General features: G+C 42.0%; 1 protein-coding gene across 3 annotated transcripts in view; it reads left to right on the plus strand.

Moving 5' to 3' along the window:
- The window catches only part of ST8SIA5 (ST8 alpha-N-acetyl-neuraminide alpha-2,8-sialyltransferase 5), an 80,540-nt gene that overhangs the window by 43,594 nt on the left and 11,081 nt on the right, over window positions 1-25,865 (plus strand). For 2 of the 3 annotated variants that reach the window (XM_027816234.2, XM_027816235.2), the window contains exons 3-7: window positions 2,084-2,191; window positions 13,683-13,775; window positions 16,348-16,434; window positions 22,796-22,940; window positions 25,206-25,318. In XM_027816234.2, the coding sequence (XP_027672035.1) occupies window positions 2,084-2,191; window positions 13,683-13,775; window positions 16,348-16,434; window positions 22,796-22,940; window positions 25,206-25,318 (546 nt within the window). The remainder of the gene's footprint in view (window positions 1-2,083; window positions 2,192-13,682; window positions 13,776-16,347; window positions 16,435-22,795; window positions 22,941-25,205; window positions 25,319-25,865) is intronic. The other variant, XM_055699529.1, reaches the window with a different exon arrangement.

Here is a 25,865-nt window from a genome sequence, read left to right on the forward strand (position 1 = left end):
ACTCCCTGACAAGCCATAGCACTGCATTACCCTGTAACCATTAAAGCATAACCTGTACAGCCTTTGATGTGATTCTTCAAACTGATCACCAAAGTAGCTCTCTGAAAGCTGAATATAGGCTGTAAGTATGCACTGTCATCTCATTTTGCTTATGGCGATCAGCATAGTCTCTTCTACTTGTTTTGATTTTTTGGAAAACAGGAGAATTGCATCCATGTATTAGAAATAATCAGAATGGGTCTCCTATGAGCAAAAATTTGGCTTCTGTATTTGAAATGTTCCCATTTTTATACTTAAAAAGTTTTTCTTTGGAAAAGCAAAATTTGACCACTGGAGAACATGCAAGCAATAAAAATGAAAGATTCAGAGGAAGCTTTTCCAATATTTTCATAGTGCTTTTCTCCCACCTTTTGTGGTGGGACATAGCTTGGCAATTTAGCAGGCTAGCTCTCTCCTCACTTCAGAGGGTTGAATGGCTTCCTGCCTTCTTCAGAGTTTCTTCTGCTCCCCAAAATGCCTTTACCAAAAAGTCTGATTTCAGTAAAATAAAAAACCTAACAAAAAGATTAAAAAGCACAAAACATACAAGAATAAACTTCTTATATTCATTCACAATATCTTGGGTTTAGGTCATAAAGAATGTTTGTGGTGACATGCACTGCACTTCACTTGGGTGGTGGGATTCTTCTGCCATGTGTGCGTGCACTGCAAGCAACCCCATGCTCCTTGTACTGCTGATGGAGGGACAGTTTGGGGGATGGATCACTCCCTAGGGTGAAGGCCAGCCTTTGATCGGATGAATGTTTCCCTAAATTAATTGTACTGAGCCAATCTCTACTGAGTTTTAAGAACCAAGACAATTAGCTCATGTGGAAATGCCTGCACTGCAGATACTTAGACAAATTTGTCTTAAAACAACTACGACAACAAGAAGCTATGTGCACACATTTCCGCAATACAGAACAAATAAACCCCTATTACGTGGTTTTGGAGCTGTTTAGAGCAACTCCCCTTTTCTGCTACAGGGAACAGAGTCCTTATTTTAATGCCCCATGTTGTTCCTCTTAATTTCCTAGGCTTATAACTGCTGCCAAATAGACTAGAGGATGCATGTGGTCTGAGAGATTCTCCAGTCCTTGTAATAAGCCTGTTGACCAAGAAAACTAGCAGGGTTCTGGATGCCCTTCCTTTTGGGCAAAGCGGGCTGGCAGATTGCAGATTGCTTCCTGGCTGTCCCTGCACAGCCCAACCGGAAAGTTAACTTTCACTATTGGCAGCACCAAATGTTCACAACTCAGCTGCCAGGCTTCTGAAATTATGAAATTGGGTTAAAATGGAGAAGATTAAAAATAACCATCTTCAAGGTTCCTTTTCATTGACTTTTGAGCTAAGGGAAGGATTTGACTCACATTGTTTCTTCAGACCCAGCTTTTTTAAATGCACATGAGATTTCTACCCAATTCTCAGTGTAATTTCCGGAAGACTGCAGGCACATGGATTTGTGAAAGTTTGGAAAATGTAGTTGAGATGATTGTGATATACATTGGCTTAAAACATCTTCCCAAACAGGGAAAAGAAGCAATACAGTGTGACATAGAGAAATCATCAAATGACAAATCTTTTGCTAGCATGGGCAACAAATCAGAAGAAGGACCCAGCGCCCACCACATTTAACAACTACAGTAGATGTAAAATTGAAGTTTGGAGTATTTACTTCTTTGGCCCTGCAGCTTTCCACACGTGTCCAGCTTTTTGCATTTGTGTCTCTGGGAACGAAATTTCTAACTTGCTCCACTCCACACATACGTATGTTGTCTATAAGCACAGATGATTACTGGCCTTCCAGTTTTGTTGGGGAGTCTAGTGTTGTTTTCAGCCAAGCACTTGTAGAGTCTATAGGAAGTGTGAATTAACTGTGTCCACTAGTAAGATGATGTCTTGTGGTTCTTGGTATCTTTGTATTGTTTTTGATGAATGTGTCATAGTCACACTTCTGTGTTAAGAAAAAGGACATGAGAACTCATGCTGATAGACTTAACCTAATGAATGATATAAAATATCAACTGCCTCATTTTCTTGCTAGAGGGCTGCAGTTTAGCTGGCAGAATGGAGAGGAATTGGCAAATTGGACCGGCACCTTTAATTTCACGGATGACGGAGCAGTGAAGAGTGGCAGTGACACAGGCACCAGGTACCAACACCCCGAAGGAATGACTATGAAGCTCTCTCTCTCTTTGTATGAACCACAAACATGAGCGCAGGCTGTATGAGAACTGAGTTTTGCAGTTTGCTTTTGATACTGCTCCCCATGGCACAGAAAATGCCAGGGATGCCCAAGTGTGGTGCTGTTTTCCCCCTTCAAGGCCTTGGGGCCGTTTTGGAATATGCCATAATCATCCCTGCAGTTCACAGGAGGGTGACATCCGTGTTGCGGCTTCTCCTATTTCCATTCCCCCACCAATGCTATGTGTCACTGTGGCAGAGTGGGAGAGCGGGACTTTGGTGGAAAATGTCTCAACATGACAATATTGATGCACATAGAGTGCACTGGAAAATCTGGCCCAAGGCTTTCTTTACAATAGAATATGTATTCTAAAAACCCATAGTTTAACTTGAAATCTTTCCAGGGTCTAGTAGGGGAAAAGTGTTCTATCAAGATAAGACTGAAGTGTTTCCTTTATTTACACTGTTTTGAACATATGAGAAGCACTGATGTGCTGTTGCAGTTTTTGTACTTACTAGTTTCTAGTAGGATCTTTTTGACTGATGCGTATCTGCAGGGTAATGAAGAGCCATGTGCATAGTCAGGACACTGCCTGCAGCTGTGCCTAAAGAGCTCCATAGCTATCGCAGGTCATCTGCATAAATCTGGGTACGGGGCGAGTATTTGGGGTATCTTCCTGGAACCTCAGTTGTAGAGGTTGAAAGTCCTGAGCCATGCGTAGTATCAACTTCAATAAGTAGTGGGGAAATCTTAGAAAAATTGTGAGTTAAAGAAAAAAGAAAATTAATTAAAAGAAGCTTACATTTAATACCTATGTATATATAAAACTCTCTCTGGATAAAGTATGTATTTTATTTAAAATATCATCGTTTTGGTAACCATACACCACTACAGCTGTGGACCTGATAGCATTTCAAAGGCAAGCAGAAGTTCAGTCTTACCTGCCAAAAATCATCCAGTCTCACCAAACCGCAGTGATGCTGCAATTCCTGTTAAGGCTCTTCACTGTAATGTAATTGTGTATGAGTGTTACCCGCAACTCGACTGGTTTAACTAGTTAAGGTTCTTTATAAAAAGAACCAACTTAAGAGCAAGGGCAAAATGGTTCATTCCATGTCTGTCTGTCTGTCTCTATCTAGCTGTCTGTTTATCTATATCTACTTTTTTTGCCTTTTTTGTGTATGCATCCATAGTCTACATGGAAAATTTTCCATTTAGGCACTAGGCATATAAAGGAAATGAATGAGGCACAAAGACAGATGTCTTCTTGAAGACATGGGAAATTAATAAATCTAGATTTCCCCTCTAGGTACCCTTGGTAGAGACAATTGAACCATCATTGACTGCAGGATGTGGAACCAAAACCCTGGACTGCAAGATGCATACTAGTTGTGAGGCACTAAACAACAGTACTATTCTCCATCTGTTTAGTTTCTTCAAATACAAAGAGGATCAGGATGCAAGTGGTTTTTACACAAACAGGCTCAAACTGCACAACCTAGGTATAGATTTAAAAGGTTATGATACTAATAAAAGATGCAAATTTCAAATTTTGTGTTGTGTTAATGACTTTAGAGCTGAAAGATGGGGATTTTGAGTTAGGGATAAGTCTAACTGCAACATATATTGCCCATAAGTGTGTTATAGATATTATCCATTTGTCTACTGTCTGAAAGCTGAGAATACAGCAAAATAAAAATAGTATAAATGTGGAGGTGAAACTGTGTGGTGGATAACTGCAGAGCTATGTCATAAATTGTTTACTATTTACCTTTGATCACCTTTCTTACTGTGCTATCTCTAGATACCTCCTGAGACTGTTACTCTGAAACTCAACTTCAGGCTGTTGATACAAATTGAACACAAGCCTTTCTGTAATGAATAATTCTTTCCACCAAATGGAAAACTTACAGACTACATTTTGCTGACCTGATGTTACTTGTGTATGTTTACAGGTCTACAGAGAGTCACCTAAAGTGCTCAAAACTAATTATATGTCAGTATATGCAGAGTAAATACTTTTCATTGCATGTCTCTGCAGTTTATTCTGTGTTATCACCTCCTTGTAAAAGGTTTGGTGTTTAAAGGGATTAATTGAAATATATATTAATATGTTTTGCATTAGAGTATATAATTTATATAGACTCATGTTTATTCATACATATGTGGTCTCAACCCATGTATATTCTCTAACTACACTTTATCTTTTGGTTATGTAACTTCATACATGGTGTAGAGACACTGACAACTCAGTCTGTAGGAGTGATTTGTTAGATGAAAATGGACTTCCAAAGCAAAGACACACCAGAGAATAGGTGCATTAGCATTGCAAGATAGCCAGACTTCAGGAGAGTAGTGGCCATATCAAAAACAACGAAAAGTGAAGACTAAACGATGCATGAAAATGATCAGGTAGGACAGAAACAAAGAATGTCATGATGTCATGTCATCTGATTTCAGTAGAAACTGATTCAGACCTTAACTAATATACAAAGTTAAAATGTGGCTTGCAATTGGAATGTTTTTCACTGTTCACTGTAATGAACGGAGGAGTTCATTACAGTATTTCAGAAAATGACTCCTACTCTGATTGGAGACAGCTCCACTGTGCAGAGTAACCAAACTAACCAAGCCTTTTCATCCCGGTGCATAAGACGCTTCTCCAGATTGTGTAGAACCAGTCCACGGAGATAAAAACGAATATCATGAGCTTGGCTCAGTATGTGGTGCAACTGAGAGTGTGGATCATGTTTGTGGCATCTAATATTGCTGTGGGTAGACGCCCAACAGAGGTCTCTATTTTGGGGCTTTTTGGCTTCCAAAAGCTTTGTTTTGATGCATATTGCATTGCTGCAGGTCTTCTAGGTAGCAAAGATGTTGTGAATACTTGTGAGTAGTAAAAGTGAAACACTCAATGACACTCCAAACCATAGTGACGTGTGCTTTAAACCAAAGGAGGACTAGATGGGCTGCAGGATCTTTGAAACACCCACTCAGATGCAAGGTCAACCAATTGTTGAATACTGGCTTTTTTTTGGTTCGTACGTATCAGCCATTGCTGAGATTTCTACCTTTTGCTTCATATCTTGTGCTAAGTATTACAAACCTTACAACATCCTTGTGGGGAATTAGGTAAAGGGTTCTGTCTGATGCTGGTTATAAGAAGTAATATATGCAAATGCTTCCTAGAACCCTGATTCCTCTGTTCTCCTTTTAATATATTTTGCAGCTTATTGGGATTATGAATCTTCATGCCTGAAGCATTTTTTGTTGCTAAGAACCTGCCTTAATGATATGATGATCTATCTTTGGTTGGGTTATGATGTTCTCTGCCACCTTCTATGTGAGCTGAAGATAAGGTTTGATGTAGGACTTAGGTGGTGAAACCACAGAAGCCTTTGATGAGCAAACGGAGATGTGACCTTTGTACTTTTGGGTCTGTTGATTTGTACTCTGAATTCTCCAGTATGACAGTTCTGGAGCTTTGTCCCCAGTGACTGCAAAATAAAGTATAATCAATTTCATTCATCAAATACACATTTTACAAGAGTGAATGGAAGGGCTTGAGCCATCAGACCTCATTGACTAGGACAGGAGCTGAGGATGTTCCTTAAGTCATAGTGCTGAACTCCTCATACAAAAATACTAAAATTTTAAGAACCACAAGAAAAAAAAAAAAAGGCATTGGCTGCAATGATAAATTAAAATGTGTTTTTTTGAGCTGTTATTGATGTATAAGCATTGTCATGTGTTTTGTTATGCCTCCCAGGTGGTCATATGGATAACAACATCAGCAGTTTATTTCAGTTAGTGTTGGGAATGGATTTGATTAAAACAGCTAAACAGCAGTTTATTAAAAACTATAGAGTTCTGAAATTACATTGGTAAAATAGGACTTCCTGCAACATACCCCACTGCTGCTCGTCAGGAGCTGATGTTGTTTTAATAAACTGAGTGTGCAAGAAGAAAGTGTCCCTAAACCTAAAATTCCATATAGTCTCCAATAAATCATTCTAGGGGTGTCACATTGTACAGTGGGAAAACCTCTAAAGGAAGATGCATGGCAGGCTGTGTGAGAGAAGCCCCAGGAAGCATGAGGGTAGCAGTGTTGGTTTGGAAGTGTGGTCGGCAAGGTGGGCTTATCCCAGGTGGATAAACAATCTGCAGGAGGCAACCTGGAGTTTGCTACGTCTTTTAGGGCTGTTTCTGCTTTAGCTCCGGCTGTTACATGCACAGATGTTGCAGTACAGCTGTATTGGACAGTACATTAGACTGAAATTGTGGAGAGGCTTGAGTCCCAAATAAGTGGCTGTGGCTTTGACAGGAGTGGGTGTTTGGTGAATTCACAGTGCTAATGTGGTATTGGGCAGCAGAGCCAAGCAATCCCAAATGATCTGTGTGTTGAGACATGAAGACAGGAGATCAAAGTCAGAGTGACAGTGAGCAGCCAGTGCCAGTTTGCCAGGAGCTTTCCTAGTCATGTTGAGAAACATATCCTCAGGGTATCACAGCTATCTCCTTAACTGTACAGATGTGTAAACTGTCTGTGAAGTCACAGTACCAGATCAAATAAGGAATCCAGAAAAGGAGCACCTCTGAGATATGACAGATAGATGCATGTGATTTTCTAAGGTTACTTGGGAGGTACGTAGAGCTATCAATGAACTGCTTTTAAAGGACAGAAATACAAAAGCCATTCCTCTTCTGTGGAAGATCAAAGTTATGAATCTGGGGCTGGTTTGAGGAAGCACTTTTTTTTTTTTTTTTTTTTTTTTTGCTTTAAAGTAAAAATATTTAATTTACAATATAGAGTATCTTGGGAAACTGCCTTTGACTTGGTGGATGGACATTTCTGATGCCATCTGTTATCAAGTCCCAGAAAAACTTGTGACACTGTAAGGAGACAAATCTAGGGAACTTTCCAAAATACTCTGGATGGGTGATCAACAGGTTTATGAGTTAATAGCTTTTAACCTTAGCTGCAAGAATCTCCTGGGAAACATGAGTGTGCCTGTACAAGAATTCCAGCTCCTGAATTTTGCTTGATTACTCTGGTTCTTCTAGAAAGAAAACCAGCCTTGAACTAAAGATGCCATTTCTATCTTTAGCTTCCAGGAACTGCATACTATTTTTCCCTGCTATACTGTATGGAAAAGCTTCCTGCCATTAGTAATTGCTTCCTGGTGCAGTGTCTCCCTACTCAGTCACCATATGTTTAGATTAAGCTTCATATGCCTCTCAAACTTTTTAGAACCGAGATAATTTCTGCAGGTCCTTTTGTAACTCTCGCCAGTGTTTCAAACCCTCAGAAATGAATATCAGAACTGGATGCAGTTATATATATATATATATATATATATATATATATATATATAACTCAGAATATATATACATGTTATATATACAAAGATGTATGACCATGATCTCTTGCTTATATTTTCATTTTTTTACATGACAGTTTATAGTGACACATTTTGTTCCTAACTACAGCCACATACTGAAAATTCATGATCAGTTAGACATCTGCGATGTCTAGTAGCATTAGAGTTGAAGGTGGTAAAAGATTAAACCAGTTAATGCCAGTGATACTGGTATCAGCAGGTGGTAGCCAGGAAGAATGTGAACCATCTTTTTTTATATTTGTTGTTCCCGGGGAGGAGATAGTCAAATAGTTGCATCAACCTGTATAAGAGAAGACTATTGCTTCTCCAGCAATGTGCTCCTCCTTTGTGCCCACAGCACCTTCTTTCTCAGTTCAGTCTTTCAAGCACCACCCTGTTGTGGACAAGTCAGCTCAGGCTCTCAAATGGCAGAACATGCAGCAATGTCATTTTTTGTGCCACAGCCCTAGTGAAATGTAAATTAATATAAGGGCATCAAACATCTGTGCTTCCACTTGCCAATTCGCAGAGTAGGAGGATCTCATTTAACCTCAGTACAACCACGGGTGTTGTCTTTGCAAGGTGTAGTATGAAAGGTCAGTACGATTTCCATCGACTTCAGAGGCTGCTTTTGTTCGTGGTGGTAACTGTGTAGTCTAGGCTGTGTCTATGAGACCAGAGCCCGAGGTTCTGGTTCCTGCTGCCACAGACTTACCTGTCAATCAGCCTCTACATCAGCTCCTTTGTCTGCCAGACAGGGATTGTGCCTTCCAAATGGGGTCAGAGTAATCTTAGGAGAATATACCATGGGAAGTGGTAGGATGCACTCTTTGAGGGGAAAAAAAATCACTGTATTGATGTCAGGCCCTTAAACCTTTTGACCAAATCTTGTAGTTTTTTATGTTATCATGTGGAAATATTAATAGAAGCAAAGGCTAGTGGGATTTGTTCACTCACAATGCGCTCTCTGATGAAGTCAACACCTGGTTTGCTCTGCTCTGGATGCGTTTTCCAGCACCCCACAGCCATGATATGCTCCACCTCAGCAGTATTTTTGCTACAAGCTTCTGCAGAACCCATGGTGGCCTTGTCTGATGACTGGGAGTCCCCATGTGCTTTGGGGACTGTGTTCTGGCATACTTACAAGTTTCCTGAGTAGGGAAGGTGAGTCTAGACCCAAGGCTGGCCATGGATCTTGCCATAGTGATGAGCACAGGCATTGCTAATTAAACGGTTCTCTTCATAAATATTTAGTAGACGCCTGCAGGGGTTGGTTCATTTATTCCCATTTCTTACTCACTGGATAGTGTATATTTTTTGAAAGATCTTTGGTTTTCCTGCAGGGTAGGTGGAATGCTTCCTGTGATACTTTACTCTCTTGTGGGGTGAGTGCTGCAGCCTCACTGCAAACGGTGCAGAACTGGCACTGCAGGAATAAGTGAAGTGAGAAGGTGGCTTGTGCAGGAGCAAATGGTCTTGTTTAAAAGATGCCTGACAATTGCGCTCAATTATATTTTAAAGCTTTTGTTCAATATGTCAGACAAATCAGTGCCTCAATCCAAGTGTCACTTGGAGGCAGGATTGAAGTCTCAGGCTTTTTAATTCATGTAGCATGATCAAGAAAAGTGTACTTTTGATCAAAGCAGGAGCAGCCCAACTGCAGATGATCAAAGACCTAAGAGTTAGCTGGTGTACTGGGAAACCAATTCTGTCTCTCACTAGTGAGATCAGTAGGCTGCTCAGCTGGAAGTGAGGTTGCAATGGGAGACATGAAGGTTAGAAAAGAAGAAAGTCTCCGTTAGCCAAAGATGGAAAATTAAAGAGTGAATAGCATCTCATTTCTGGGCATTCAGTACTGAAAGCCATAAAAAAAAAAAAAAAAAAAAAAGAGTCCTCTCTGAGTACTTGCAGCTTTTATGGTGTTCAGATATAGGAACTGATCCTGGAAAAATGTTGTAGATTTGAAAGCTACAATTGACCTGAATGGACATTGAGCAGCGAGTTGTGTGTAGTGCCTGGTACCCTGGGAAAATGCAATTCCTCATGCATCTGTGCCGTTTGTTGTGATTCGGTTGTAGCTTGTTCTCTATTGTAAAGAATTACGATTCCTTATGTTGGTTTTCCCATAAGCTTCTGACCTTTGAAGGATAAAGGGTTTTTAGATTTCAGAAAGGGAAGCAAAAGCAGGCAGATGACATTCTGGCAGTGGCATATCAACTCTGTTTTATGGATATAAAACATGACTGTCATTCTTGTAAAACTGAAACACAGCCTGTTTCCGTAGCAAGAGGAACAGTGTAGTCAGGTTTGTCACTTGTCACTGATCAAGAGCATAAATCAAAATAAACTGCACTACATCCTTGCTTCTTAGCTGGATATCAGACTGAGGAAGATGATGGGGAGGACAGTTTCCATTTGTGCTAATTAAGCTTTCTGACAGGCAAATGTATCTTCGTTCATGGGGGACTGCATGGTTTAGAGTGGGAGTTAATAGGCAGAAACAGCACTCGGAGCCCATTGAGTGGGTGAGACTGATGCTTCCTCTGGGAGAGTGTGGTGGGGGCTGGTGTCCAAACACTCCCAGCAGGACCAGACCCTGCAAGCGGAGGAGCTGGGTTTAAAGGACATCCGCGGGGGCTGAAGGAACCCGTGTTCCTTGTGCTAGAGCCCGGTGTCATGCAAAAGCTGTATTCTGGGAAAGTACAACGTGAAGCACTTAAGTGGGAAGAGGTTGGCTGGTGCTCCAGGGAACTGCCTTTGCTAATTTGTCTCGATGTCTGTAGCAGGGGGGGAGTTGCTGTGAAGCAAATAAATAGCATCTACACTCCTAGGAGAAAGAGAGGAACCCTTTTGTTTTGGTCTGTTGACCATATACCATCTTGCAAATCCCTTAATGCTGTTGTAGCGTCATTAATGCTTGCAACCTAAGCACTGCAGCATCAGTAGCACTAACAAGGAGGCTTAGCGTCTGGCTGTCTGCTTCAGATGTGGTTCAGGGATTATGAATGACAGCCCAGATGATTATTATTATTCAGTGGGTCAAGCACACTGAGTTAGTTTCCGTTGAGCTCACCCCGTGGCCAGTAACATCTCTCTGTTCAGTGCAGAAGTGACACCACCACCACTGTTGATGTCCCCTGCCTTTGCCCCAGGAGGCACGTGTCCCATCGGCAGTGTGTCATTCAGCCTGTTTTGCAGATCCTCCCTCTGCACTTCCACAAGGTGCCAAATGGTGAATTTGATGCTCCCAGTGGCTCTGCAGGAAAAGCTGGAGTGATTGTGAGAGAGACTTGCAGGACAGTCCTGTGCTTTTTGAAGCTGTAGGCTAATGGAATAATTTCCCTACAAATGCAATGCTGCCTTTGGATTTCTTTTCAGATTCAGAAGTGGTTTATTTTTTACATAACCCTTTCCTCCTCACCCTTCTGCCTTTTTGGTAGCGCACCCTTTTTCATTTCTACTTTTGGTTTGTGGGTTTGTTAAACAGGCAATGATCAAAGGGAATGGCTGGGACTCAGGAAATTTCATCTCTGTTTCATAAAATGACATTTTTGTTTCCTGTGCCATGGGCTGAAGCCAGCTTTCCCCTGCTGCGGCGTTCCCACGTGATAGCATGTGCTGTTTGACATCCAAGCTGCAGTTCTCTAACTTAGCAGCAGAGCCAGAAGTGCACAGGAAAGATAAAAATATGTGTTAATCTAGGCTTTTGCCATTCTTATCTTTCCTGAGGCACATACAATGTACTGAAATCCAGTGTGAGGTGAAAGACGTGGATGAGGCTGATAGCCATTGCTATCCCCCTTATGCCCCTTTAAAATTCTGTTCCCAGTAAGAAGTCCTATGGTGTTGACTCCACAGGGAGAGGTTTCAGTTCTGTTGGGGAAGTGTATCTGCAGTACATCCACACAGGGCTTTGGCCTGGTGCAACTAGGTGAGCTTTTAATGCAATTTCAGTTGGAGCTTTCAAAAAGCAGTTCAGCTTTCAAAATATGCTTATTGCTCAGCTCCATCTCAACAAGCCAAATATGCAGGAAATGTGCCAGTGCAAAGGATTTGAGCCACTCTTTAGTAAAGGCTGAATGCCCAGGTGAATGATTGAGTTGGAAGGAGAGCCCAAGCCTTTTGATGAGAGACCAGATGAAGGTTCATGTTACGTGAACTATACCTCAGGAAGTCTTTTCCCAGATTTGTCACTGATTATGGAGTGCTTTAACTATGTACTTTCCTCTACAAAACTCATAAAAACACATTGGTTGCCTTGAAGACTCTGCAAACACATTTCCAAATAGTCAGATTTTTTAAAGATTGCTAAGCTATGTTTTTTTTTCCTGACAGTAATCATTTTACTTCTTTGTTAGGAATTTATGATGTTCTCCTCCTGCAACCTTCCAGGCATGGGTTTCCTCCTTTCAGTCTCAAGGTTTGTGCCCCTTAGTGGATCACAGAAGTGGTTGGTTTGAGATTTGGCAGAACTGAGGTGGTGAAAACCTCTGGGAGAGGTGGAGACACTTTGTAGAGCAGCGTTTGACAGGATGGAAATGTTCTCAGCTGGTAGCAGATTGCTTTGGGAGGTTCTTGGGCCTTTTCCAATCACATACTATAGTCCCTTTCTCCCTTCTATGAGTTTCTGTCTTCCCTGCCTCATCAGATTGACTTCTGGATGTACTTACAAGGCAAAATTCAGAAGCTGTTTGCTTCTGGATGCTTCTGGACTTCGGAGGCCCTGTTGGAGACACCTAGAGATGTTGCTTTCTGGACACTCTACCTTCCTACAGTTCTCCTGGGAGGTGTGAGTGCTTAGCACTTCTCCAGAACAGATCAGTTTTGGAGCCCCCACCCCCCCAGTTTTGGTATTAACTATAAACATGAACTACTAAGGAAACTAACAAGGCTTTCCTACCTAAGGGTTATATGTTCAGAACTGAACAGACATTCAGGTCAAACATGAATTTTGATGTTATTTTAAAAAGACACAAAACTAAAATACTACATTTCCAATGATGGTTTAAATAAAGCTTTTCCATGAATTCTGGATTTTCTTTTCATATTGAAAATTTGAAAGATAGTTCGGAGTTAACAGCCTCATGAGTTCTGAGATTTTAAAGGATCCATGAAAAGAATTTGCTGTGGCCTTGGTCATAATACCTATTCCTTCAGGTCATCTCCTTGTATTTCTTCATTATGCTCCTAACTGCTGTATGGGTATGTGCAGTTCTTAGGTATGAGATTTTAATACAGACTTCTAATGATAAGTAGGTGAAACTGTTACAAAGGTTGGTTTAAACCCTAAATCATCTTTGTCATTTTAATACAGCCTCATTGATTTCACTGGACAGTCTGGGCTTTCTCTCTGGCCCCTAAACATAAGTAGCTACCATTGTGTTTTACTGCCTCTTCCCTCCAGTCTGATGTCTAAGGTGGAGGAATTTAACCAAAAAAGTAAATATTTATGCCTGTATTTAAATTAAGAATAGCATTTCATTTGTGCTGTGTCTGAGCATTCATTTCCTTTCATTATTGAAACAATCTCAAATTTTTTTGAGAAGAAAATCCTAGCTTCCTTTCCCCTCCCAATATACCAAAAAAGTAAATCCTAATGAAAAACTCAGTTGTGCACAGCTATGCAACAGTCTCCACAGACAAGCTGCAACCTCCAGCACTTTACTTTCAACCTAAGAGCAAAAGTTGAGGTAATTTTTAAAAAAATTTTCCCCACATTGAGACACCCAAAGGATGGGAACAGTGTTCCCGAAATGAAGTGATCAGTGCTTTCTCCCTGACTTTCAGCGTCAGCTGCTATGTGGTGACTACTGGAAAAGGTAGCTAGTCCTTGTTGGCACCAACTACGAGTTAGATGAACTCTTGTAGGGATGGACAAACTGGACATGGGTGCCTGTTCTACAACCAGCAACATCTGTGTTTTCCTGTGAAGCAATAACCTGCCTATGGGCCAGACAGTGTACTCTCAAGTTAGGCAAAAATCATAGATCACAACTTTAAGCAAATTTCTGTTGATGTGTAAGAAAAGTATTCTACTCTAAGCCTTATTTAGAATCTTTTTTCTTGTTCCTTTTCAGGTATTTTGAGTTTTATGAAGGACCTTTGGAATACAACTCTACCAAATGCCTGGAATTACGGCAGGACATCATTGAGGTGAAGGTTTTGTCTATGTAAGTATGAATGAATACTTGCTAAAAGGATTACTTTTCAGGCAGATGAAAATTGTTACTTACAATGATATTGTCAAAAGATGCAAAGCTCAAGAGATCCCATCAATAGGGACCTTGTCAAGGATTCCTGAGGTTCTCTTGTACATCAAGTAGTGACATTTGAATTTGATCTGAGGTCTGTTTGGAAATATGGAGGCTTTTCACATACATTGAGGCATTTTGGTCAGGCCTGGTATCACTGGAATTAAATACTGTGTTTGTACTATTATATTCCAGAAAACTGAAGAGTAAGAGCAGCCAGACTGACTCAGAGGCTTAAGGCTCTGTCATTGACAGTGGCCAGTAGTGAAGAATAAGAAATGAAGTGAAAAGGTTAGCCCTTCCTGATAACAAATACTGCCATGAGGACTTGCTGAGTGGTAGATGGTGACTAAAGTACAGTAACTGAAGTGGACAATAGATCTCTCCATTAATTTGTTTAGATCTTTTCTGAACCCATTTGTATTTTTGGCCTCCTCAATCAGCAATGAGTTTCACAACTTAATAACATGCAGTAAAAAGTAGGAAAATGTGATTCTGAGAAACAATAAAGTATGTATAAATTGTCTTTTGTGGTCCTATATGTCAGGAAACTACTTAGGAAACTAAACATCAGGAAGCTAATGAGTTGAGTGAGATGTATCCATGAAGCCATAGTGATGGAACTGAGCAAATGAGTGAAGTTGTCAGTGGAACTCATTGGACAAAGCGTAGCAGGGTATTTTTGTGTTGTCCTTTTGTGTGTTCAGCACTGCACTGAGTCTGGATGCTTAGATTATGCCTAATACCTTACCATAACTAAAACCCCGTGGTTTAGTAGTCTTACCGACGATCCATGAGGGTTGTTAAGGTCTGTAAAGTGCACGGAGCATCTCAGTTGAAAGTGCAGCTATACAAGTGCATAGCATAAAGCAATCAAGACTACAGAAATTACAGTTTTTTGCTCCAGGTCTGTTTGATTTTGAGCATGTCTCCCTCACTGGTTTTAAGCACAGAAGAATGTAGGTTATGTCCTTGTCTTCTGTATTTGGTACTGGATGAAGGATACATGAGTAACAACTTTGCACTGCTTGCTGACTCGCAGTGCTTAAAAATAAATAGAAGAGGTGAGAATGTCACACTTTTGCCAGTGTTCTGCTGAAGATGGGGAGTTTTGAATTGCTTTTCTGCATGCTTATCAGATGGTACAGAATTACTCATTTCTCTTGATCTTATCCAATGGCACATAGAAGGTAGTGGACTCCTACTCAGCTAGATATTAGCCTTACTTTTACAATTGATGTCAACTGGCATTAAGCTCTTGGTATGCTGGGCTCTTCTGATGTGTTTGCTTCTAACGTGCTGTATTTCCTAAGTCAGCCCTTATGATAATGGAAGATTTCCAAGTAAATGTGCTCTGGTGGGCTACAGAAAGTACAATATGACCTAATTCCTTCCTGTAACTTCCACAGCCTGGGAAATCAGAAGTTCTACTCACTTTAAATATATAATTATCTTAAAAGTCTCTGCTTTATTGATACGTTCAAATCCCTCAAGCCTGAAGAGAACTCATTAAGACCTATCAGTTTGAAGAAATCTCAGACTTCAAAATTCCTAGCTAGATTATGACATTGCTCCCTAGTTAGTAGATATTTGCAAGGCCTTCATTATCTCTGTTATCCAAATACAGAAGAACATGTATGAACTCTAAGGTAGAAGTGTTTGGAATTGATATCACCAAAAAATGTGTCATCTGGTATCAGCCTAGTAGAAATAGGAGTGTCATTTTGGCATAACTAAAAGTATATTTATTAACAGAGGGGAAGGGAGAGATCCTTATGTAAAGAGCTTTTCATGTCCTCTTACCATCACAGATGCTTATCCCTACCTGTGTGCTCTTGCAGTTTATAAGATGGATTTAGAATCATAGAATCATAGAATGGTTTGGGTTGGAACAGACCTTAAAGATCATCTAGTTCCAACCCCCTTCCTTGGGCAGGGACACCTTCCACTGCACCAGATTGCTCAAATCTCCATCCATCCTGGCCTTTACCAACATTTACCAACAGTGCTGTTTGTAGGATCTCATGGATTAAGATAACCTTTCCAAAATATAATGGTAGTTGGTTGATCAAATTATCTAAAGTATCTTCTTTTCCAGTACCCCCTCTGCTGGGTGCAACTTTTCCCCCCAAAGCTGCTGTAGTTGCCAGACACTCAGAAGCTTCTCAGCAGACTGTGGACACACTTTGGTACAGTAGGTGCTTCTTGCTTGATACTGCATTTTTTATCCTGAAGAAATAGAGAATATCTATCAGAAATAGAAATCAGTCCTAAACATCTGAGGAGCCCCATCAGTACCTGTGTATATATGGCTTATGGTTGCTATGTCTGAGAAAAAAAAAAGAAAAAAAAAGATAGATTTTACACTGGTTAGACTGACTGGTTTGCCCTATCAAAAGCCTACTGCATGGTACCCTAGCTGCAGCTGTTTTAGGAAATGAAGCCCTTGTAATAAGTGGATTTTTTCATTTTCTTTATTTTTATCTTTTAGGGTGAAACAAACAGAGTTGTTTGACAGATGGAAGAGCCTACAGATGTGCAAATGGGAGATGAATGTCACAGAAGCTAATTTATTCAAGTAAGAATGGTCCACATTAATGAGACTGGGTGAATTTTACTTTAGTTTGAGTTTAGCTTCCTGAAAGGAGATCAAACTTTCATGTGGATAGCAAGAGTAAGCATTATAACCCTGTCACTGTTGGAGTGCCATCCTTTTGAATAAATACAGAGTTTTTTTCTACTTTAACAAAGTAAACAGCTAGACTGAAAGAGAACTCTTCTGGCATGTGGAACAGTCTTCCTGGGAAAGGCAGGAAATCTGGGATGGAAAAGATTTCCAGCTATGATTCAGGCAGAAGTGAGGATGGAGCCAAGACTTAATGGCTGTACCCAATAACCCAATTAAAAACTCTGGTTGTGTAAAATGGTAATATCATTGCTGACACTGCAAATTAGGCCTACAAAATACTCAAACCGGACTTTTTTCTGGTGTATTAGGTAGTGTCAGAGTTAGTGTATAACTTCTTTTTTTTTTTTTTTTTTTTTAATGGCTTCTCAGCTATTACTCCCAGACTTTCTAGATATTTTTTCTGGTTTTCAGAGACTTTTGCATTTTGTTTCTGTAGCACTCTGTCTTCCTTCATGTGACTTTCTTTTTCCTTCTTTGCTGAATGTCCTCCATTGTCCTTTCAAGATACAACTTTTGAAATTGGTCTTGTGAAGGCAATAATAGAATGAAGCCAAAACAATATTTTAATGTTACATATTGATATATTCAAGAGGCATATTTGAGTAGGTTTAGAGAAAATACATTCTTTCAGAGTAAGTGGAATATAGACTGGTTAAGTTTGTAAGTCACTGGCACAATTCAGAGCTGCTGTTTAGAATAAGGCCCCAAACTTTCTCCCAAATTTTCTTGTGCTATTCCAGGAAATAGCTGTCATGAGTGAATGAGAGAATGTGAAAATGCATGTGCTGAGTTAGTCATTAACATCTTTAAAAATAACTAATTGTTAGTCCCAGGCTCATAGCGGTTTTTCCAACATGAGCTGCACCCATAAGCTTTTTAGGGTTCTATTGGTAGATATTTTTCTGGAAATTACTTGGTGGACAATTATCAGAGCCCATTTTGAAGGCAAGAGCCATTCAGTGTTGGAGCCTACTTGGAGTGCGAGAAATAATGATTGTGCTGAGTGCAAGGAGCACATTGATGTATGGAGGCCAGCCCAGAGGTGGGAGCAATGAGAAAGGAGTATCTAAAGACCATCAGGAGGACCATGACTCTCCCTCAGGCCACCAACACCAGCCCATTAAGTAAACGATGCCTTGGGGTGACTGGATGAGGGAGCAGGAGCACAAGCAGTATTTTCTTCTGTCCTGCCAGTTGCAGGGAATGATGGAGTGTATAATTGGAAGGTCACACAATTCAATACCTGGCTCTGGGCCTGGTGTCAGCAGCTAGATTTTGGGGTTTATGATCATGGGTCAGTTCACACGGCAGCAGGCCTGCTGGCAGCAGATGGGGTTCACCTGTTTCAAAGAGGGAAAATGATCCTAGGTCAGGAGTTAGCAGGGCTTTTTGAGAGAGCTTTAAACTAGTTTCGAAGGGGGAAAGGGAATAACACCAAGCTCCCTATAGATGAGCCTGGGGGCAGCACGCCAGGGTTGGATGCAAGATCAATAGCACAGCTGAAGTGCATCTATGCCAATGACCAAAGCATGGCCAACAACCAGGAGGAGCTGGAAGCCATTGTGCAGCAGGAAGACTATGACATAATTGCCATCATGGAAGTGTGGTGGGATAACTCGCATGACTGGAGTGCTGCAATGGATGGCTCCAAACTCTTTAGAAGGGATAGGCAAGGAAGGAGAGGTGATGGGTTAGCCTTGCATGTCAGGGAGTGTTTTGACTGCCTGGAGCTGAATGATGGTGATGATAGAATTGAGTGTTTCTAAGTAAGAATCAAGAGGAGGGCCAACAAGGTGGATGTTGTGGTGGGAGTCTGTTGTAGACCACCCAACCAGGACGAAGAGACAGATGAAACATTCTACAAGCAGCTGGGAGAAAACTCAAGATCACTAGCCCTTGTTCTTATGGGGAACTGCAGCCTATCTCATATTGGCTGGAAATACAACACAGCAGAGAGGAAACAGTCTAGGAGGTTCCTGGAGTGTGTGGAAGAGAACTCCCTGACACAGCTGGTCAGTGAGCCAACCAGGGGACATACCCCACTGGACCTGCTGTTTACAAACAGGGAAGAACTGGTGGGTGGTGAGATGGTTGAAGGACATCTTGGGCACAGCGATCATGAGATTATAAGAATTTTTTATTCTCAGAGAAGTAAGGAGGGGGGTCAGCAGAAATGCTGCCTTGGACTTCTGGAGGGCTGGCTTTGGCCTGTTTAAAAGCCTGGTTAAGAGTCCCTTGGGAGATAGTTCTGAAGAGCCAAGGGGCCCAGGAAGGCTGGACATTCTTCAAGAAGAAAGTCTTCAAGGGGCAGGAACAGGTTGTCCCCAAGTGCTGAAAGACAAGCCAGCAGGGGAGAAGGCTGGCCTGGCTGAACAGAGCTTTGGCTGGAACTCAGGGAAAAAAGGAGAGCTTAGCGCCTTTGGAAAAAGGGGTAGGCAGCTCTGGAGGGCTTTAAGGATGTTGCGAGGTTATGCAGGGTGAAGATTAGAGAGGCAAAAGCCCAGATAGAGCTCAGGCTGGCCAGTGCAGTAAAAGATAACAAAAAATGTTTTTACAAATACATTAGAAACAAAAGGAGGGTGAAGGATAATCTGCATCCTTTATTGGATGTGGCAGCGAACATTGCCACAAAGGAGGAGGAAAAGGCTGAGGTGCTTCATGCTTGCTTTAATAGTTAGACCAGCTTCCCTCTGGGTACCCAGCCCCCAGAGCTGGAAGATAGGGATGAGGAGGAGCAGAATGGAGTCCCCACAGTCCAGAAGGGAATGGTTAGTGACCTGCTGCTCCGATTAGAAGTGCACAAGTCTATGGGGCCAGATGGGATCCACCTGAGGGTACTGACGGAGCTGACAGAGGAGCTCGCCAAGCTGCTTGCCATGACTTATCAACAGTCCTGACAAACTGGGGAGGTCCTAGGACACTGGAGGTTAGCCAGTCTGATGCGCATCTACAAGAAGGGCAGGAAGGAGGATCCAAGGAACTACAGGCTTGTCAGCGTAACCTCAGTGCCAGGGAAGGTTCAGTGCCAGAGCAGATCATCCTGAGCACCATGCATGCAGGACAACAGGGGTATGAGGCCCAGGCAGCATGGGTTTATGAAAGGCGGGTTCTGCTTGATGAACCTGAGCTCCTACAACAAGATGACCCATCTAGTGGATGAGGGAATGGCTGCGGATGTTGTCTACTTGGACCTTAGTGAAGCCTTTGACACCATCTCCCACAGCATTCTCCTGGAGAAACTGGCTGCTCCTGCCTTGGACAGGTGTACTCTTCACTGGGTTAAAAGCTAGCTGGATGGCCAAGCCCAAAGAGTGGTGGGGAATGGAGTCACATCCAGCTGGTGGCCGGTCACAGGTGGTCTTCCCCAGGGCTGATTGGTGGGGCCAGTCCTGTTTGTTGTTATCAACGATCTGGACAAGGAGATTGAGTGCACCCTTAGTAATTCTGCAGATGACACCAAGTTGGGGGGAAGTGTTGATCTGCTGGAGGGCAGGAGGCTCTGCAGGGGGATCTGGGCAGGCTGGAGCGATGGGCCCAGGCCAGTTGTGTGAGGGTCAACCAGGCTCAGTGCCGGGCCCTGCCCGTGGGTCACACCAGCCCCCGCAGCGCTGCGGGCTGGGGCAGGGGGCTGGGAACTGCCTGGGGGGAAAGGGCCTGGGGGGGCGGGTCGGCAGCCGGCTGGGCATGAGCCCCCCGTGTGCCCAGGTGGCCAAGGAGGCCAGCAGCATCCTGGCTGGTGCCAGCAGTGGTGTGGCCAGCGGGAGCAGGGCAGTGATTGTCCCCCTGTCCTTGGCACCAGGGAGGCCGTGTCTTGAATACTGTGTTCTATTTTGGGCTCCTCAGTTCAAGAGGGATGTAGGGGTGCTGGAGTGTGCCCAGAGACAGTGCCCAGGAGCTGGGGAAGGGTCTGGAGCACAAGTCTCTTGAGGAGCAGCTGAGGGAACTGGGGTTGTTTAGCCTGGAGAAAAGGAGGCTCAGAGGAGACCTCGCTCTCTACAACTACCTGGAAGTATGTTGTAGGCGTGTGGGGGTAGGTCTCTTCTCCCGGATAACTAGTGACAAGACAAGAGGAAACAGCCTCAAGTTGTGCCAGGGGAGGTTTAGATTGGATATCAGGAAAAAATTCTTCACTGAAAGGGTGGTCAAGCATTGGAACAGGTTCTCCAGGGAGGTGGTGGCGTCACCATCCCTGGAGATATTTAAAAGATGTGTAGATGTTTAGGAGCATGGTTTAGTGGTGGACTTGGCAGTGCTGGGTTAATGATTGGACTCAAAGGTCTTTTCCAGTCTAACTGATTCTGTGATTCTATGATTCTAAAGAACCCCTCTCCATCCTAGACAGTGCATTGAGGGAAAGAAGAGATTAAAGACCCCTGTTGCTGGCTATACCTGCCTGCCGGATACATCGCTGCTTAAGAAACTCCCACGGGCACCTAGATGTAAGCTAACCTTTGTTAGCTGGTTCCAGGAACAATACTCATGCTAATCATGAAAAAAAAAAAAAAAAGTTCAAAGCCTCTTTCATTTTTCTTTTGGGACAGAGACTTCAGTGTGTGAATGTGTGTGGAAACTGTAGTTCCTTAAAAGCAGATGTCTTAAAGGCTCTGAGTTTGGAGGTGGACTGGTAAGAGGCTAAAAGATGGTAGTCTAACAACACTGAGCTGTGCGCTTTTGAACTTTGCCAGCTCTGGACCATCAGGTGAGATGGGGAGAATCCAGCAAAAGTTAAATGGCAGCTACTGAAGCAGCAGGGGGGGAGGAAGCACAAAAATCATGCTAGCTTTTTTATCTGGAGACTAAGGAAAACAATTTCCTTGACAGTCTTCCTCCATCAAATATCAGATATTTACATTAAGGAACGTGCCTCTGGAAAACCATTGGACAACATTGGACATTAGATTAATGAACAATATCTCTCTCAATTCCTTAATGTATAACTAATGAAGAGTTTTGTCATATCTCAAATATCACAATTCAGTCCCACTGCCTGCTTGTAATTATTTAATGATTTTGCTATTAGAAATTATTCATTGACTTATTCAGTCTCAATTGCTGCTTTGATTTGATCATCATATTGTGTCATTCTGCATGAGTTAAGTATATAATAGTTATTGAACATCACTGAAATGTTTGCATAGTTCTGTATTTGCTTTCTGGTGTTTGTAATAAACCCCATAAAGAAGACTGGCTAATTCTTCCAACTCATAATGAGGCCACATACCCCAGAGGCAAGGTATTTAATCTAGGTTATTTGAGAGTCATTTGGCATTGTCCTCATGTTTGTGCATTTGCCGTGACATGTATTTTTCATTAAAGGCATAAGCTGCATTGACTTCTGGAGTACATTACATCTCTGGAGTAAGAATAAGCTGAAGTCAGGGTTTCAGTTGCACCCAGTAAAAGGAGAAAAGTATTCAGGGAAAGATGAGACCTAAAAAATGGACCCCTATTTGGAAAGCTGCTTTTCCCATTTATATTTTGTAGGAAACTTATGGTAAGGGGACCAGAGCTGAATGTTTTTTTTCTCGTGCCATGAATCACATTTTTGATATTTCAAAACTGTTCTTGTTTGCATTGGAATACTTGCCATTTTGTCCCAGGGACAAACAAATTTTGGCCATTTGTCCGAGATTTTGGAGTTGTAGCCATGACCACTTGCTTGGCACCCATCTGTTCGGGCCATGTCATCTTCTTGATGCACATACGCAAGGTCAAAGGCAAAACTAAGACCTTTATGGGTTTTTTTGTAATCAGAGTGTGCTGTGCTCCACAGTAGTCTGGTAAGTTGGTTAGTGTCTTTAGGTATTGCTGTGTTTAAGTTCCTGCCCTGCCAAGCTTATACATCCCCAGAGGAATACTTTAACCCCTGTGTTTCCTTACCAATGATGAGTAAATAATTTACAAAAAGTGGAGGACCTCATTCGTTAGGATGTTTTCCCTGGGATACTGGGGGCAGAAACTCAGCTTTGGGGTCTGGATCAGGGCAGAACTTGCATGTGTATTTCCTGCAGCCTAGAAGAGACAGGTACAGGGATCTCATTTCTTCTGGTGGTTTGTTTTTTTTTTTTTTTTATCATTAGTTCCTCAGTCAAGGAAAATTTCACTGAATCTGATTTTTTCTAAAGGAAAATACAGAAAACCACCATTTTACCCCTCCTACAGCTAAAAATGCCATCTTGGGAGTAGTAGTAATTGCAAATCTTAAAGCCTGTTGTCAGCTCCTTGATCTTATTTCTTTTCCGTTTTACAGGTCTACTTTGTCAAGGTGTTGCAATGCCCCAGCCTTTCTGTTCACCACCCAGAAAAATACTCCCTTGGGAACTAAACTGAAATACGAAGTGGATACTAGTGGAATCTTCCATATCAACCAAGAGATCTTCAAAATGTTTCCGAAGGTGCCTCATGCCCCTGCCCGTTTGCAGAACCAACTTCACTCTGCTTGCTGAATTAGATACTATCCCATAGCCAAGCACTTAGCAGTTGTCTGTATGACATTTCTACAAACTCCATTGCTTATACTTTGACAATATTTATTTTTGATATATTTTAGTGGATTATCCTGTTTTCTAGTGGTCATATGCTCTAGTATGCAATATATATATATTTTCCTACACAATGTTACTGATTTAGCAGCAAAGTGGCTAATGAAATCACTTAAGAAAGGTGAATAAAAGAGGCATTTACTGATCAGAACTTTTAAAAGTACAGTATTCACATACAATAAATCCAACACTTGGGGGAGGTCTGCTTTTTTGAGGGCATGATTATTTTATAATTCATATTCACAATGACTGCCTATTTTTATACTTATTTCTGTTTGCAGATTATCTGTGGACAGGCTGCACAATTTTTAAATATATTCATCATAATGATTATTCAAAACCTTCTCAGCAAATAATCCTTGACCTCAGGGCATTCAAAGTTATAACCAGTGGACAAGTCCCACTGCACATAGTGACTGATGTGCAGAAATGGGCTTATGTGACTACTGATTTGTCATGGGGCACACCTCATGAATTTAAAATGGCATATTTGAAGGGGATAAGTGAAATTTATCCCTTTCAGAAAGTCAGAAAAATATTCAAGTTAAGTACTTAGATTTGTGTCATGGGATCTTCAGGGTCTACCCACGGTTAATCCTTTTGCTTTCTGAGCACTACTAAGAGTTAGGCTAGGGCTGTTATCTAAATTTGCACATGGGGAACTGGGGCAGAGCAGGGGAAAGGCTCAGATCCAGGAAAGAACTGGCATCTGGAGACACGCAAAGAATAGGTACATCTAAGCCTAGGAGTATTATCCTCAAAACCCTGCCTCATTGCGCAGATGAATGCATGAAAGACTAGATGCCTACACTTTTGCTAGAAGTGTCCTATAGTTGCTGCTGTATTTATCCTGGTATGCCTTGAGGCTGCTTTGAAGGTGCTATCACATGCCAAAGTGCTTTTGGGATTCACTGGGCGGCACCTATGTGGCCGAAGCCACCCTCTGCCTTGGAGCAGGGCTGCAGCATGGCAAATGTAGGAGATAAAGGGCTAAAAGCACAGGAGCAAGACTGTTAAGGGCAAGAGCCTTGTGCTGAATGCAGAGGCCTGGCTTCTGATCTCCCTTTCAGGACTGCTGAGGCATTTTGTGTTAAGAAATCACTGGGTAAAGCACAGGCAACTGTACTTCCTCCCTGTTAGAAAGCTGCTAATTTTCTCAAACAGGTGTAATTGCATGCCCTTTTTCCTCATGGCTTATGAATGCTACGGAAAGATCCTGGGAATAATCACCTAGAAATATTGTGCTACTATCACATCTCGCTGTAGTTTGCGGTATGAAATTATTGATAAAATATGTATGTACCAAAATGAGAACTCTCATGCTTATATAAGCACATGTCTACATATTCATAAGGTGTAGCACGGCTCAGTTCTGCATCACAACCCTCTCCCCCTAACGGCCCAGTTCTGTTCTCGGGGATGTGATTTTCATTCTCTCTGGTTTCAGCAGCAGCTGCATGTCTACATATGAAGACAGAATTTTGCCCAAATGTTACAGAAAGATACATCCTATGCAAGTCAAAATAGGTGCCTGGCCAAAGGGTCTAGGCACTGCTTGTGGTACAAGTGCTAATTAACAAATATAATACTATTAGTACAATTAGTGGTAGCAAGCAGTAAAATTTGGGCTAGGTTCTGATAAATAGCTGTTATGTGCTGTCTGACTTCGAGAGGCTTCCTGGAACCTAGAGTTGCTCTGGAACCATGTGTGCAGACTTCTCAAAAGCAGGACATCAGAGCCTGAGAGGCGAATAGTTTGCAGGCAGTGCAGAAGGCAATGCCTGGGGTATGCTAATTTTATGGGTCATGCCCTCATATGGAAATCAAAAGGGAAAGCAAGTTTCTAAAATTATTCGTTCTGTTATTAAGTCTGGACTAAACCAGGTTATTGCTTTTTTTCCCTCTCAGTTGCCCATACTGTCTCTAATTGCACAGAGAACAACCCCATCCGTTACGTACACCATGGGAATATTGCGTGCCAGAACCAGTGTTAACTTCCTGTGATTAGTGCATCTGCAGCAAGATGCAGCTGCACAAAAAAAGAGGAAGAAGTAAAAACGAGACTTGTTTCCTCCATGTTTCAGGTTATTTATCTGTTTCATTGCTGTGATGTTGCAGGATATGCCATACCACCGCTCCCAGTTTAAGAAATGTGCAGTGGTTGGGAACGGAGGAATTCTGAAGAACAGCAGATGTGGCCGGGAGATTGACAGTGCAGACTTCGTGTTTCGGTAATCACCATAGCACCATTTTTCTTTTTTGCCCGTTTTATTGAAAACTAAAAGATTGCAAAGCTGTTCTTTCTTATGTGGAAACATGGGATTTGCCAAACTGGCCATAGCAAGCCTGCTTGTGGCACAGAAAGTAAGGGCTTGAAAAAAACACCTGGCTGTATAATATCTATTTAAAAATTATGCTTTGAGGAATTATTTCTCCCTAACTCCATGTGGTTAATCATTGACTTACTGACAAAGTCTGATGTCCTCTTTCTGGACATTCTGTGTCACTCAGGTTGTGGATTTATCCTTCCATGGACATTAGCCCACAAGTACTGTCCTATGAATGTGGCCATGATCTTCTGGGGCGGTTCTGAACCAGAGGTATAACCTCCGCTGCGTGACAAGCAGCTTGGCCAGATGTTAATAGCTCCCCACCATGCAGCTCATGTGCCTCGGAGGTGTATTTCTGAAGTGGTGCAGAGCTCAAGTGCTGGATGATGGGAGTTACAGTAATCAGTTCCGTAGACTCCAGGGTGTGCAGAGGTGCCTGAATAACTTT

The sequence above is a fragment of the Falco cherrug genome, chromosome Z (assembly GCF_023634085.1).
Source record: "Falco cherrug isolate bFalChe1 chromosome Z, bFalChe1.pri, whole genome shotgun sequence".
Taxonomy (NCBI): Eukaryota; Metazoa; Chordata; class Aves; order Falconiformes; family Falconidae; genus Falco; species Falco cherrug.